The 10,672-nt window shown below is 46.8% G+C and overlaps 1 protein-coding gene across 1 annotated transcript in view; it reads right to left on the reverse strand.

Annotated features, from left to right (window-relative positions):
* WEE1 (WEE1 G2 checkpoint kinase) overlaps positions 1–7,487 on the reverse strand; it is a gene marked incomplete at its 5' end in the record, with an annotated part of 26,648 nt that extends 19,161 nt beyond the window's left edge. Inside the window, one exon of the mRNA XM_015410364.1 lies at positions 7,074–7,487. Coding sequence (XP_015265850.1) covers positions 7,074–7,487 — 414 coding nt within the window. The remainder of the gene's footprint in view (positions 1–7,073) is intronic.
* Positions 7,488–10,672: the final 3,185 nt, after the last annotated feature.

Below are 10,672 nucleotides of genomic sequence, written 5' to 3' on the forward strand. Positions count from 1 at the left end.
TTGTATGGTTCTGCTGCAGTGTGGCTGGCTGGTCTGGCAATGCACAGTTTGAAATTGCAACACGCAGCACACTCCCCCAAACAGTTTGCCCCCATCCCTCCATTGTTCTCTATGGTGGGGAAAAAAGTAATTTTTTTCCCACCAAGCTCCAAACTTGGAGGGTGGTTACTAGAACCTCTCCCCAACACACCCTCCAAGTTTCATGAAGATTGGACCAGGGGGTCCAATTCTATGGGCCCCCAAACAGGTTGCCCCCATCCCATTGTTCTCTATGGTGGGAAAAAATGTAATTTTTTTCCCACCATAGAGAACAATGGGATGGGGGCAACCTGTTTGGGGGCCCATAGAATTGGACCCCCTGGTCCAATCTTCATGAAACTTGGAGGGTGTGTTGGGGAGAGGTTCTAGTAACCACCCTCCAAGTTTGGAGCCTCCAACTCCAAGGGCCATATGATACAATGTTGCCGAATTGCCGCCGAATTTCGGCGGCAAACCGGGAATAAACTGCAGAAGGCTGATCTGGGGGCAACCTGTTTGGGGGGCCATAAAATTGTACCCCCTTGTCCAATCGCCTTGAAACTTGGTGGGCATGTTGGGAAGAGGTTCCAGTGAGCTCCCTCCAAGTTTGGAGCCTCTACCCCAAACCCCCTCCCCCCCAGCCCCCCGCAAAGTTTCAAGAGGATTTTTGCCATTGACTTCAATGGCCCCATTGGTTACAATGGACCCGAATTTTTCGGGATTCCCGAAAATTTTCAGATATCTATGCTTTACCGGTATAGATATTCGGGTTTTTTCGGGTTTCCCGAAAAAATTCGGGTCCAATAAACCCGAATCCGAATTTTACCGAATTTTTTTTTTTTGCACATCCCTAGTGTGCACCTGAAAGCCTCCAAGAGATAAGGTGACCATTTGGCCTCAATTCAATTGAAATTTTCAATTCCTGATGATCTATTAAGAAATAAAACTCAAGCACGGGAACTGAAGGAATGGGTATTCAAAAAGGATGGGCTTATGGATCAGGATGTGATGACACATTGTGTTATGGCACCATTATTCAAGTTTTTTAAAAGGGATCACTGTAGGTCCCTATATTTAGAGAAGTTAACCAGCCTGGAATTAAGATCGGCTTTTACAGCTTTAAGATTCCAATCCATGCCCTCAATGGACATTTCTTTGGTATCCCTGCCCCCCTTAGACTTTGTCTTTGTGATATGGGGGAAGTTGATGATATTGTACATTATATTCTGAGATGCCCATGGCATCATCCCTATTATTCCGCAGGCTAAAGTACATCATCCCTATTATTCCGCAGCGTAATGTACTCTCCGATCTGGATCTGGTCAAATTTTTACTATCAGACCTTGACCACTATGTCTCTAGCAGAATGGTGTTATTTGCCTTAGCAACAAGGAAAATCAGAATGAGTTTAGTATTTAATGCAAAATAGAAGGAGTATTGGAGTATACTGATTTTTTTATTGGTTTACATTACCATTTTATAGTCTGATGTATTATGTTATGGCCTATGGCTAAGACAATAAACTTGATACTTGACTAATAAAGCACATCTGTACTCCTTCTCTGATACACACATATCAATATGGGTATAAAATTTATTTCATGTTCATTATGCAACACACTTACTGATTATCATGGCAATAATCAGAGCATTTTTAAAAAAAACTAGTTATACTCTTGTTGGCTATTGATGCTTTTAAACAAGACATTATGGTACTGGACAAATGCAAACAGCTACGCATCAACATGTATTAGCGTTACAAGGCACCTTCAAGCACCGGTTTGGTCAGCACCTTATCCAGAAGATACTGTTATATGGATTTCTGCATGATTACTCAAAAATTAAAACAGGCTTCAAGCTGGTAATTACAAATACAAACACCCAACAACTAAATTTTAAACAATTAAATATAAAGGATTTCCAATAAAAATTAGAACTGCAAGCTTCAGTCTGTTAATTAGTGATTCTGACAAAGATTCTGGCAGTTATCACCCTTGAATGAACCTTATACAAGTTATCCCCTCCCTCTGGAATTCTGAAAACTGCATTTTCAGTGAAAATTTGATGTCTTAATGATAAAATTTAAAATACATCTGTCATCTGGGTCTACTGGAAAAAACGGCTCCAGGCTACTTGCCTCCATGCATTTAACATCTCCATGACAAACACAGAGACTGATTATGATGGAGATGGGTAGCCACAGGAGAAAATCAAACACATCAGAGAATATTAAAAGCCAACTATTTTGGAAGGAACTCCACAAAGCATCTTCATAAGAAAAACCCTATCCCCAGTAGCCTCTTTCCAAGGTGCTTGCCCATACCACACAGGTCTCCAAAAAAGATCTCAAAAGTCACACAATTTAATGTGGGATGGGCTGTCCTTCATATAACACTGTCCCTGAATTGTGGCCAGAAGTAAACTAATAGCCACTTAAGTATTTCAAGAAGTAGCAGAACATCATTAGTCTTGGTCTACTTAATACCCTCACTACTGTCCTCTACACAAGCTGAAGCACCTGAACAGCCTTCATGAGTAAACCAAGTAAAGTGCATTACAATAAACTAACCTAGATGCTACAGCAAGAACACATCACGTTTTGGCCAATTAGGGGGAGTCTTTCAGAATGTGCAGAATTCCAGTTTCTGTATACAGACTGCACACACACTTCGAAACATATATGCCAACTCCTCAGAGACCTACTTACAGTCGCTTACAACTAAAAAAACAAAATGGACCCAGTAAAACTAGCCACTACTCCCCTCCCACAGTAGCAGTGCAAATGAGAATGTGATCACCCTAAAATTATGTTGATAAAACAATTCTCTGGCCAGAAGCAGCCCAAAAAATAACTAAGACATTTAAAAGCCAGAGCAAAAAGTAATGTTATTGCCTGCGCCTAAAGGGAAGTAAGGCAGGTTCCAGATAAGCCTCAAAGGGGACGACACCCCAGGGTGAGGCACTACCACTGAATAACCTGTCTGAGCTCAGGGGGAGGGCACAGAGAAAGCTTTTAGAAGACAATTTCAACTATCAGAGGCTGGACACTTACAGAAGGAGGCACCTCTTCAAGTGCCTTGGCACCAAGCCATTTATGGCCATTGAAGAACAAACCAGCATACTGAATTGCACCCAGAAACACATGAGCAGCCAGTGCAGATCCTTCTGCACAGAGACAATATGATTCCTGTATAATTCTTATAATAACCTGGCTGTTGCATTTTGGACCAACTGAAGTTTTTGAATGGTTTTCATAAGGCAGTACACAAGAAGCGCATTACACTAGTCTAACTGGATATGATTGTTAACATGGATCACAATCATATCACTTCTCAGGAAGTAACATAGCTGGCATATTGGCCAAAGCTGGTAAAGAGTGCTGTGTGCCATTTGCTGGCCAGGATTCAGCAACACCTTCAGGCTACAAACTTGTTCCTTCAGTGGAAGTTAAACCCACTCCAGAGCAGGTTGACTCCTCAGTCCTGAAGCAGCTTTGTCATTGGCTAACAGTATTTCAGTCTTGTGTAGACAGAGCTTCAGTTTATTTGTCCTCATCCTTCCCATTACCAGGCATCTGTTCAGGATTTCCACTGGACCACCCAACTCAGGTATTAAAAAGAAATAGAGCTGGATGTCATCTGCATAGTGATAGCACCTCCAAGCACCCAATTTTTCCCAGCAGTCTCATTTAAATCTCCTCTGAGGTATGCAGTATCAGCTTTAGCTAATATGCCCAGCTACAGCCATTCCTTGAGAAGTGTGATTGAGCAACAGTGACCCATACTCTGATCATATTCAAGTTTGTTGTTGTTGTTCAGTCGCACAGTCGAGTCCGACTCTTTGCGACCCCATGGCCTTCTTGTCTTCCACCGTCCTCTGAAGCTTGCTCAATTTCATGTTCGTTGCATCTATGACACTGTCTAACCATCTCATCCTTTGCCGTCCCCGTCTTCTTTGACCTTCAATCTTTCCCAGCATCAGGGTCTTCTCCAGTTAGATTACTGTAATGCAGGAATTACTGCCAGGAAACTTCATCTTACCCAAAATGAAACAGCCAGGCTATTGTCACAGGCAGGTCGTATCACCCCACTGGCTGCCCATTTGTTTTCAGGCACAATTCAAAGTGCTGGTTGTTTAAAGCCCCAAATGGCTTGGGACCATAGTCAAGATCTGCCTCATGAGCCCTGCCGCCTTCAGAGATGAAGTGGGTGGCAAACAAAGACAAGCCTTTTCCAGTAGTGGCACCGCCGCTGTGGAATGCGCTTCCTGCTGAGGCTCAGGTGGTGTCTAGACTGCTTTTTTCTAGGTGCCAGGTCAAAACATTTCTGTTCATCCAGACTTTTATTTTTTAAGTTTTAATAATTTTTAGCCTGGAAACTTGTTTTAAGCTTTCTGATTTTATAAACTATGCTTCTGTGCTAGGGTGGGTTTTCAATGCTGAAACTTAATATATTTTAATGTTTCCTTTTTATTATTTGTATATTGTAAACTCCTCAGGCATGTTCTTGGAAAGAAGGCACAAGATTTTTCTAAATAAATACATATTAAACAGCACAGGGGATAAGATCCCTGTGGGATCTTGCAACATAAATGCCATGGGGTCAAGCAGAAGTCCCTCAACACCACCTTCTGCAACAGGTTAGCCAAGTAAGAGAACCACTGAAGCACATGCCCACTAAATCCAACCTCTCTAGAACGATAAGCAGTCCAAAACTGCTCAAGAGATCCATGTAAATCAACAGCAAAACACTCCCTGTCACTTTGAGTGTCTACAAAAAATAGAACTGGCAAAGTACATTGTACTAAGCCTGAGAAGATCCAACCTAAAATCCACACTCACCGTGGAAAAACGTACTGAGTGACCTTGAGCCACCCACTGTATCATTCTTCAAGGAGCTTAGAAAAGTACAGATGTATTATCCTATTTTATCCTCACAACTGTATAGTAAAGGTAAAGGTTCCCTTGCTCGAAAGCCAGTCGAATCCGACTCTAGGGTTGCGGTGCTCATCTCCGTTTCAAAGCCGAAGAGCCAGCGCTGTCCGAAGACGTTTCCGTGGTCGTGTGGCCGGCATGACTAAACACCAAGGCGCAGGGAACGCTGTTACCTTCCCACCGAAGTGGTCCCTATTTATCTACTTGCAATTTCTTGCTTGCGAACTGCTAGGTTGGCAGGAGCTGGAACTAGAGATGGGAGCTCATTCCATCATGCGGCACACTCGGGTCTCGAACTGCTGAACTACTGACCTTCCACAGCCTGCAGTTCAGCGTCTTAACCACTTGAGCCACCGCAGCTCAACTGTATACAGATATACAACTGTATACAGATATACTAAAGGCAGCTTCATGTGTGAAAAGCTCACTGAAGCCTAAACCAATATTCTACCCACTTCCACTTCACACAAAGAGTTATTGTACTAGACAACACTGCATATATATGTTAAGTGTGTATATGCTGTTAAGGTTCTTAATTTGGGACAAAGCGTACCTACTCCTTTATTTATGGGATATTAGTACATACTAAAAAATACATAGTCATGAAATACTTAAGGTTAAACAACTGTTTTCCCTAAAATCCACTTGTTTACCTTGCACTGTAAAGATGTTTTTCTATTGCCCTGTTAACTTGCTGCTACAAGAACAGTTTGATTCCATTATGTATAGGGGAGTGTTCCTTTAACTGCTCTTCTGAATGTAAACAATCCAAATTCCCTGAGCAAACTTGAAGGTCTCACACAGGTCTAGAGGTTCCCCCCTCCCCCATGGTGGAATAAACAATTGCAACAGCTGGCTGTGCACTTCACAATGTGGCTAAGAGCTGCTTAAGACAGAATTTGGACTTCAGTTACATAATCTTAACGGATAGAGTGTGGGCAGGACTTAAAAGATGCCAGGTTTCTTGTAACAGGCAAACTAATTTCTTATGTAAGTAGTATGATGGAGGGACTTGGCACTTGAAAAGCTGGCCACACCCTGAGCTGTGATCAATGAAGTACAGCAGAATGGAACTCCTATTTAAAGGTTCTCCGGCTGAAAATACCAGCCAGCAGCCATTCTTTAGTACTTTGCCTAGAAACTCACACATGTTAAAGCTGTGTAGAAGCCCTAGGAAAAGTCAAGACGCTCTTAAGTTTCCTTAAAGCACAAACTGGTGTCCTGTTCTTGCATGCATGCTGACAACACCCTTGTCCATCTGCAGGCTGAGAAAGTTAATGGGCTGCTTCTGGCCAGAGAATTGTTTTACCAACATAAGCCTAACAGTTAAAACTTCTCTACTAGCACATCCCGTTTCCAAGTAATTCTCCTTAACCCTCTCAACACGCTATCCCTACTAGAGGCGATTTCTTCCTCCCTCTCTCTCTTTCTCTCACGTTCTGCAACAACAGACTCCAGTTACGGCCCTTCCTCCTGAAAGAGCAAACGGGTGAACAGTCGTCGGCACGTTTTTTTAAAAAAATTTGACAAAAGAGAAAGAGGGGCGTGGCACCTATTTCGTACAGCCCGGCCAGTCGCATCACCTTTGTTCGACATCCCTCTTTCCCCCCCCCAAGCGTTAAGACCTGACGCTCACCAAACAAGCGGGGCAACCCCCTCCGAAAGATCGGGCCCGTTTCGGGAAGCCTCTACCGGCCTTCTCACCGCCGCCCCACCCCGCGAGGAAGACCACTAAGGCGCACGGGTCTCCCACGTGCTTGGCCGAAAGCAAGCCTCGGGGGGCTGACTGGGAGCGTCGGAGCGGCGCGCAGGAGACGGAGCGTCCTAAGCAGTGTTCCCTCTAAGCTGTGGAGCCCTGTGAGCAAAAAACTTACTTTGTGAGCCGCTGGCATTAAAGTGGTGAGCGAGCCATTTGGCTCCTGCATCAATTAGTTTGCTCCAAAGCTATCCTTCCTGAGCTAGGACAAAAATGTGTGAGCCGGTAAAACTAGCTCACACTCACTCAGCTTAGAGAGAACACTGGTCCTAAGTAAGGCAAGCGGACCCCCGCCAGCCCTCCGCCTTCCCCACCCGTCGCCCTCCGAGGGTGGCTTCGCCCGCCCGCCCGCCCTGCCCCGCTCACCTTCGGCGTGTGCGGCGTGTCGAAGAGGCGCAGTTTGCGGAAGGTCTTGTGCGGCGGCGTGCCGGGATACTCGGGCAGAGGAGGTCCGGGTCTTGGAGGCGAGGCCGCCGCCGCCGGCTGGGGACAGTAGCGGCGGGGGCCCCGGAGGAGCGGCGGCGAGCCGGCCATGAAGTAGGCGCCGGGGGACTTGACCGGGGACGAGGACCCGAAGCCCTCCTCCTCCCACGAGTCGCCCTCGTCGCCCAGCATCGCGGGCGGCGCCAGCTCCATCGCCACCTCCTCCGGCATCCGCGGCGGCGGCGGCGGCGGCTCTTCTCGGGCCGGGGTGCGGCTCACCGAGAGGGGCGAGTCGGCCTCCTGGAAGGCCGAGTCCTCCCCGGTGCTGTTGCCGCTGCCGCCGCCTTCCTCCTCCTCCTCCTCTCCCTCGTCTTCCTCCTCCTCGTCGTCGTCTTCCTCGCAGTCGCTCCCTCCGCCCGGGAAGAGCAGTGAAGGCGGAACTGCCCCACCTCCGCGGCCCTTCCCCAGACCGGATACACGCGACGCTGACGTAAACAGCCAAAAACACTCGCCGAGGGCGTCCACACGGCCGACCTGACACGGTGAGGCGCGCCTGCTCCGTCCCGAGCCGCCGGCAGAAGCGCGGCCACGCAGCAGCAATCCTCGGCCCGTTCAGACTCCGCGGCTTTCCCGCGACCGTTAGTCACGTGGCGGTCACGCCGGCCAATCACACACGCCCCCCTCCGTTTGAAAACACGGGAGGGCGGGAGGCGGGGTCACGCGCACTGACGTCAGGCGCCCGTTTGGCGCGAATTCGGGGGACGGGAAGAGGAGGGGGGCGTGGTTGGGTTGCTGTGCAAAGGGTGAGGGCCGTGGGAATGTTTGGCCTCGTTCATGCATATTGCAATCAGTGTTCCCTCTAAGCTGAGTTAGTGTGAGCTAGCTCACAGTTTTTTAGCCTCCGGCTCACCCATTTTTGTCTTGGCTCAGGAAGGATGGGGCTCCAGAGGAAACTAATTTATGCAGTAGCCAAATCTCTCGCTCACAAGTATAGTGCCAGTAGCTCACAAAGTAGAATTTCTGCTCACAAGACTCCACAGCTTAGAGGGAGCATTGATTGCAATAGGAGGGAAAGGGAAGCCGTTACCTTCAGGGGGCGCTGAGCAGGCTTATCAAGCCTCGTCTGAGTCAGTTAGGGTGGTTTACTACAAGTGACCGAAACTGGCTGGCTTTAAAGGTGCGCCTCCAGCCTCCGGCCACTGCCTGCGACCGCTCCTTTTCCCTGCTGGCTGAGAGATAAGGGAGCCTCGCTAGAGGCGCACTTGTAGGTAAAACCTGACTTAGGCTACAACGGAACGGAACTATATCCCGAGAGTACATAGTTAGCGTTAGGGGTGCAAGTACGAGCCAAACCTCCTCCGGTTTGGAGCGCTACGTGCCTCTTGACGCTGCCGAAATGCCCGCTTGGGGGGTTGGGGAGGCGGAGCGCCATATTTGTCTGTCCGCAGTTCCTGTTGGGTGGTCAGCCTCTCCTGAGATTGGGGCAAAAAGTAAGCCGTAGTATTCTGCAGGGTTTCCACTTTCGGGAAAGTCAGGGAAACTGTGATTAAAATATATCCAAGCGGTGGAATTTTGACTTGCTGCTGCAAGAGCGTGAATCTGTTCTTGTGGCAACTGGAGAAGAGAAGTAGCAGAAATACAAGTGAAACTTAATGATGCCCTTTCCCAACCATTTTAGATAGAACCTTTATATAATTTTTAGTGCACCTTTAAAACAACAACCCAAATGGGGATGTACTAAAAGGAAGGACAGGATCGCCCATTGGAAACAATGGGAGACGCTGGAAGACCCATTGGAAATAATGGGAGCCAAGAATGCCAATTGAATTGGGCCATCGCGTCTCCCATTGTTTCCAATGGGCAATCCTGTCCTTCCTTTTAGTACATCCCACAAAAAGGTTATGTCATTTGTTAGCATTCAGAGTTTACTTGAATTGAAGTTTGTATCTTGGTGTAATTTCTGGTGCAATTGCAAATAGATGTTGCGGCAGCTAATGTTGACAGAAGCTGATATTAAATCTCTTACTTTGACAACTATTTTTGCAGTTGAGACTTGTGTGGTTGTAGAGTGGAACATTTCATTAAGCCTTGACACGACCTATTCATTTTTTTAACGTGGTTATATTTGAATGGGGGTCAGGGAAATTGACAAACGTTGGTCAGGGCAAGTCAGGGAAATGAAAAATAAAATTTTAGTGGCAACCCTGTTGTGGCACCTTTAAAGGGCAACAGCATTTTATTCCAACATACGCTTGTGCGGTGGACTGGAAGAAAACGTCGTTCGTCTTTAAACTGCCGCCAAGACGAGCTCCTGCGGTAACAGACGAAACCCGACTAACCCCGTGGGATTGTTTTGTGGGCTGCAGCCCCTTTCATCACAAGGCCTGTCTGAAGCCCTTTAGCTTCCAAGGCAGCGCCTAACGCTACCCGTGGCCCTAACCAGCGCCTCCGCCGCAGGGGAATGGAGCCTTTGCAGAGCTCGACCTCCCCGACAAAAAGTGCACAGAGGGCGAATGGCCACGCTGCCTTTTTAAATGGCTCTCCGGCACTGTTCGGAAGAAGGAAGCTGCAAGCGAAGAGAGGAATCGCTAGACTGCCCAAGCAAGAATCGCCCACGGCCATAAACTTCCTACTGAGAACCTGCCTCTTCTCCAGTAACACGATGGGCGGAGTTGCAAACAAAGTCAAAAGCTTCGAACCAGGCAAGCTAGTCGCGCTTAAAAACAACACCGAGCTCCGAGGCCATTGGCAACCTCTGAACACACCATGTGCGGGCGTTCCTTTAAAAAACAATGACTGTAAAACTATATAGAAATAATGAGTGGCTAACTGGAAAAAAACACCACAAATTAATCTTTTTGCTTCCCCTCCCATGCTGAAGCTCCCCGAAGGCTTTTAAAAAAACAATGACTGTAAAAGTATATAGAAAAAGTGAGTGGCTAACTGGAAAAAACACACAAATTAATCTTTTGGCTTCCCCTCCCATGCTGAAGCTCCCCGAAGGCTTTTTCGCCCTGCCTCACTCCTCAGAGTAAATCTCAATTTAGCCCTGTTGTACTGAACACATCCTGAGCTCCCGTTGAACACTGGTTTTGTTTAATTATTATGTAAATTGATTTGCCCTTAGGAAAAAGACATGCAGATGTCTTTAAAAATAGTGATAACGTTTTCAAGTAAAACTGTAGGCTCGTTGGCTGATTACAGCCTGCTACTTTGGTGTTGTTACCTTAGGGAAGGTTACACTAGAAAGGGTAGTTCGATTCAGTTGGGTAAGCCGTATTGGTTTGAAGCAGCAGACCAAAGTCGAGATCCAGTGGCCAACAAAGTTTCTTGCACATGCACACTTCTTTAGATACACTGAAATGGAAGCTACCAGTCCAGACATATAGGTAAAGGGTGAGCAGCAAATTAGCATACAGAGTAATAAAGGTGTTTAACAGATGCAAGGACCAAACTGGAATAACAAGCTTAGTTTATATGGTCACCATTACATTCCAATATAGAGAACAACCTTCCAGGACATTCAATGGGTGACCTCAAAG

Source organism: Gekko japonicus, unplaced genomic scaffold, assembly GCF_001447785.1.
Source record: "Gekko japonicus isolate JY-2015 unplaced genomic scaffold, Gekko_japonicus_V1.1 scaffold1697, whole genome shotgun sequence".
NCBI classification, from domain to species: domain Eukaryota; kingdom Metazoa; phylum Chordata; class Lepidosauria; order Squamata; family Gekkonidae; genus Gekko; species Gekko japonicus.